Source organism: Anarrhichthys ocellatus, unplaced genomic scaffold (assembly GCF_004355925.1).
Source record: "Anarrhichthys ocellatus isolate YVR2014 unplaced genomic scaffold, GSC_Weel_1.0 scaffold33, whole genome shotgun sequence".
Taxonomy (NCBI): Eukaryota; Metazoa; Chordata; class Actinopteri; order Perciformes; family Anarhichadidae; genus Anarrhichthys; species Anarrhichthys ocellatus.
The window spans coordinates 4,525,831-4,531,545 of NW_022280063.1; the positions used below are offsets into that span (position 1 = coordinate 4,525,831).

The following is a 5,715-nucleotide window of genomic DNA, read 5'->3' on the forward strand; positions in this document are numbered from 1 at the left end:
TATATATATATATATATATATATGTGTATATATATATGTGTATATATATATATGTGTATATATATATATATATATATGTGTATATATGTATGTATCTCATTAATGGCCATCCTCCTCTGGTCTCCAGTCGCGAGCTTGGCACGACCAGTATACCCTATTCACCCAGCAGGGAGCCAGCCTCCGCCCCCCATCAGCCCCTGGCCTCCCCCTCCGGACCCTTGGCTTATGGGGGAGGAGCAGAGGGGAGGAAGAGGAGGAGTTCCGGCTCTTACAGAGGGAAGGCCAGCAAGCTGAGTAGGCCGGGCGGGTTGGAGAGCCTCTTTGGGAATGGGAGCGACACCGTGGGAATACTGTCTTCGGGGCCCGAGTCCCCGAGACAGGTAGGTGTTACATAAAGAAAGAGACTGTAAACAAGCCTTCCAAAGGCACGTGGAATTTGTTGCTCTCCGCTAATTTTTACATATATTTTTTCAAAGTTGTTAGAAGTTGCATTGCATACAGTAAATAATAATAATAATAAATGAAAACCAGCTAATAAATCTCTTGTCTTCTTCTGCCCACAGACCAAGTTGCATCACTGACAGAGACCTGTCTCACGGACAGAATGTTGGGCAGCTGTGCAGACCACCACCGTTTGTGACCTTTGACCTCACCACTCTTCCACTGCCGGCACCAATCAGACGGCTTTATCTCGGGCGATGTCACCCCCTGTTCATCCAATGACTTTGCCCACAGTTGGCCGGCCGTTAACTTCCACTCTCCACGTTGTAGTTTATGGATCGCTGTGACGGAAAGCTGACGCGGTCTTTTCAGAACAAGACGGTGGTATCCAAAAACGTATCCTACCAAAAGGGAATTTGCCTCGCAAAGTTTTAGAAGGCATTCTTTATAATACCACCACTGTACAATCTTTGGGGGAAAACTTTTTTTAAACTGGTTGTGCTGACCATTTTCCTGGTTGCTGTGCCTGGTCAGCTGATGGGGACGGAGATTGTTTTTGGGAGTTAGATGGTTGAAGGACCTACTGATACGACTACTGTAGGACTCAGCCTTCATCTATACCACCTCAACTGCCCCCCCCCATCACTTTCTCTGTTTTACGCTTGATTTCAGCTTTTCCCTCAAAGATGGAAGAGATGAAGAGAGAAGAGTTTTGTCAACATCTCCACAATTCTCTCTACAATTCTTATTTATGCCCCCTCTTTCCACTCCAGCATGCCTGTGTTCAAAGTGCCCTTACTGCCCTCGCCTCCTTCTTCACTGACTCCAGAGCAGTCTCGAGGAGAGCAACACAAGGACCTGTTCACACAAGGGAAGGAAAAAAGAAACGTTTGTGTTACCAACGATGCCGCGTCAATGAATTGTATTTTAAGTTAGGAAGAAATCCGATATTATTTGAAGATTGTTTTAAATGTTGCAAGAAACAAGCTGACACACGAACTCCTGTGTGTGCGTGTGTATGTGTGTGCGTGCGTGCGTGCGTGCGTGCGTGCGTGCGTGTGCGTGCGTGTGTGTGCGCGTGTGTGTCAGGACTTGCATCCAAAAAGGAATGATTACTACGGTGTTGGATCTTTTTTTTTTTTGTACAATAATTTATCGTTCTTAAATGTTTGTTTTCTAACTGACCCTGGATGTTTGAGCTACAGACTTTTTGAGCAAAAAAAATCATTTCTATGGCATTTTGAAGAAATGCTGAAAGTATTATGAGAGATCATATTGATGAAATTGTGTACATATGTTATTATTTTTGTATTTATTAATAATTGTCCCTTTTTACTCAATAGGAGCTCAACATAGGAGCTGTTTTGCCCTCCTACCCAGGTCTGTGTTTACTGATGAGATTGGCCTGGTTTCTCCAAATCTTGCAGAATCTGCTCGTTACAATAGTTTTTCAAGTAATACCAGTTCATACTCAAACACAGGTAAATACGAAGGTAACAACAACCTGTGGTCAGTTCTAAAAAAATTATTTTATTCTGCGCTGTAAAGGTCCATCAACGGAACTGAAAAAAAAGTATTTCATTTTAGGAATTTCAGTATGCCCGCTGACTTCTTTTAAGTCTACTGAATCGTCACTTTCCCAGTGAGAATACACTAAATACTCTAAACCTGTCGGAGTACTTTAAAATTGGGACGTAGCCACAGCCTTCACTAGCAGGGGGATCACTCCTCTGCCTTGGAGTCGGCTCATCACATGAGGAAGGGGGCTCGTTACTGGACCACCAGTTAAACACATTTTGGTCGAGCCTTCACGCTCTTATCATGTGATGAACAATGGTTGATTTTGTGACACCAGGCCATGGTTTAGTATTCTAATAGAAAGGGCCCCACACAACTGTTTGCCTGCAGTCCCGCCCCTTTTCATACTCTACCAATGTTCAAAACTATAGCTCTATTTTTAAGCTGTGTTTATCTTCCAGTAGGCATTTTGTCTCGACACAGTGCGATTACTCTTGGTTGTTTGTGTGTGTGTACAAATCAAGGCCAGGTCAAAATGCTTTCACTTACTGCTGCACCCTTCAAGCTCGGTACCGTTTCTTTCCGCAGCGTTTGATTGTCTTTGAAATACCTTTAAAACATGCATACCTGTAGCATCAGGTGTCCAAAACAAACGCATGTAATTTCCAGTTCTAGTTGGCCTGGTGTTTTGCTGATGAAGCCAAAGTAACTGAGAGCATTTCGATGTGGTGGAGAGCAGCGAAGCACCTGGTACTCGCCAGCTACTTCAAAATGTGTCTTTTGAATTAGTCTCAAAAGCCTCTACGCACTAATGATGAATGAATTGTACATAATCAGTTGTGTTTCGTGTTGTGCGTTTCCCAAGTGCTTCCCATGATGACACTTTATTCATCAACGTGTGCGATCGTCTAAAGTACTCTTGGATCGGTTTGGTGATACCGGCTCGGTGGTCTTTATTGTACGGCGGACACGTGGTTTATCCAGGTACCCGCGGTGTACAGTTAACTCGTTAACATGCCTGCAATTACACCATACAGTTGGTTTTTTTTTCTCTGTTTTAACGCAACATACCAACACAATATAGATGGTTTGTGTGGGTTTAATGGTGGACAACCGTGGTTTGGGTGGGAATTAAAGATTTGTTTCCACTCAGTATCTTCTCGCGTGTATCTACGGATCAAGGAGGACGATCTTAAAGCGGAGATGTTTTGTGGGGAGTCCCACCCTGACTTACTGTTTGTAGTAATATAAACGGGAAGTTACAGTCTGTTGCAGCTCATGAATTTCAGAGCAGTTGTATATTATCTTTTGCTGTTGAATTTTATGGAGGTATTAACAGTTTTTTTTTTTTTTAAAGCCTCCCCCTTACATCTTTTTGCACTTTGTCATAATGCCCCAGATCTTTAATCTTTAACTTCTATTTATATAAATATTTGAGATATTAAAAGCAAATCTATATCTATATATTTGTAAAAAAAAAAGTGTTTCTGGCAACGACAGTAAAAGAAGGTGAAGAGTATATTCCCCCCGGTGAGTCCGGCCTCTGAACCAGCGCACCGTTTGATCCAAACTGTGTTGAATGTCTGAAGAAATGCCGTGTAAGAGTCGCGGTGTATTCACTCTCACTGCAGTTGGATCAGAAAATGGATTTCCCATCGAAACAACTGAACACTTGCTGTATACAAAAAAAATGTCTTATATCCAAGCTTTTATTAAATGAATGAAGGTGGATGTCGTTTTATTTGTAAATCAAAGATGTAAGCTTTTGAATTGGAGGGGAAGGTCCCACAGATGAGTGTTTGTTCTGCATGTGTTGAGTGGTCCTTGACGGGAGACATGAAATGTTCGTGTTATTGGAGCAGAGCAAATAAGACTTCTGTGGTTCTCAGGGTTTCAAAAAAAAGGAGCTTCAATTATGTATTTTGTGCTTACATTTTTACCAGATGCATCTTTAACTGCCCTTTTTATTCTTGAACACACTAATGAGCGCTGTCTGCTTCCATGCTATAATCTGAGAGAACATGCAACATCCTCCCCCCCACCCCTCAGCATCCTGGCTCCGGTGATGGAGATGTCGATCAGTCAGTCCACTACCTTGGTCCAGACAGAAACTATTGGATGAAGAGGATCCATTCTACTGACTAGCGCCACCAGCAGGTTGACATTTTTGGGGCTTTTCGTGAAATAGCTTGTCAAATATTGGATGGATTGCCATAACATTTGGTACAAATATTCATGACTTTTGGAGATTCCCCCGATGCTTCGTGTAGCACAATCATCAGCTCAACAATTCAATTTGTCCAATACTGTAGACGTCCCCGTCAGACCCTCCGGTAGTTTGTGTTTCGTGCTAAGTAGCAGAATGCTAACACGCTAAACTAACATGATGAACATGGTTAATATCTATTGTTGCAAAAGAGAAGCATGTTAGCTTGCTGCCATTAGCATTTAGCTTTTTATGAGAAGAGAGTTGACTTGCAGCATCATTCGGACCCTTTCAGAGCTTTTTATTTTTACTAATCAGTGCACACACACAGTATGCAGTATTGTATTTTTGTGTAACCAGAATCCTGCTTGATCAACAACAAAGGGAAAGAGGATATTTAATGTACTTTTCCTCCACAGCAGGATGAATTATCAGGTTAAGGTTCAGCTCTGAAGACATATTGCTCACCAGTAAAATCACATGTTGGCAAGGAAGCGAAACCAAAAACAAATTTTTTTTTGCACCACATAATTATTTGCATAACTAGTGATCTTAGTGCTTTTTAACACTGCTTATTAGCGACCAACTTCTTAGTTTTAAATACAGTATTTTAATCCTCTCTCTTGGTACACATTCAACATTTTGGAGCATGATGTTGATTCCCAGACCAGACCCCATTAGTGACATCGCCTGTCACCTTTGACCTCCAATGAAGGTGGTGAGATAATTTCGCTCCAGCATTTGGCAACTCTTTGATGATGCAACTTCCAACATGGATCAAATTGTCGATAATGATTTTCTAATGTACTGTTAAAATGGGAACCACATTGTTCTGTGGTTCCCATTTGACTGTCGTTCTCTCTTTGTAGCACTGATGTTATGTTATTGTTTACAGTGGAGAGAGCTGGACAACTGAGATCTCTGCTCTGGTCGGTCATTGAGCAAAATGAAAGGACACTGCGGGCAGTAATCAGACATGAGCACAACGCCGACCATTGACACACTCCTGTGGGTTTCTGCCTGTCCTTACCTGTGAATATTTTTGAAAAGAGGCCAGGAAAAAGGAAAATAGTGCGTTTTTGTTATGATATTGAACTGTGACTGTCTCGTCAGAACTTCAGCAACACATTCCTTCTGTTCATGTTTATTTACAGACTGTGCTGCAGTTATTCGCCATTTTTTCTAGATAAAGAAATGTGTGTCTTGGGGTAGAACCCGCATATCATTTATAACAAATTAACTAAAGGGAAAAATCAACTACATTTAACATCAACCTTATAAAGGAGCTAGTTTTTGATAATTTTGCTGACTAAGTAAATGTTGTAATATTTACCCGCTTCATTTCCCGTCTGCTACGTTTAATGCACATTAGATTGATTCAGAAAGGGAGCACAGCATTTATCTGGATTTATCTGCTCAGCCAGTTTTGTTTTGTCAAAGTCCAGTCTTTATCGTCATCCCTGGAATGATGGAGATCAGTTATTGCATACATGTACTGTAAAAATAATGATTATTGTAGTAGCCCAGATTCGTTAACACTAACTGTCATT

General features: G+C 41.5%; 1 protein-coding gene across 3 annotated transcripts in view; it reads left to right on the plus strand.

Annotated features, from left to right (window-relative positions):
• The window catches only part of atxn7l1 (ataxin 7-like 1), a 28,904-nt gene extending 27,828 nt beyond the window's left edge, over positions 1-1,076 (plus strand). For all 3 annotated transcript variants that reach the window (XM_031865728.1, XM_031865729.1, XM_031865730.1), the window contains 2 exons: positions 128-380; positions 564-1,076. In XM_031865728.1, the coding sequence (XP_031721588.1) occupies positions 128-380; positions 564-581 (271 nt within the window). In that variant the 3' untranslated portion in view covers positions 582-1,076. The remainder of the gene's footprint in view (positions 1-127; positions 381-563) is intronic.
• Positions 1,077-5,715: the final 4,639 nt, after the last annotated feature.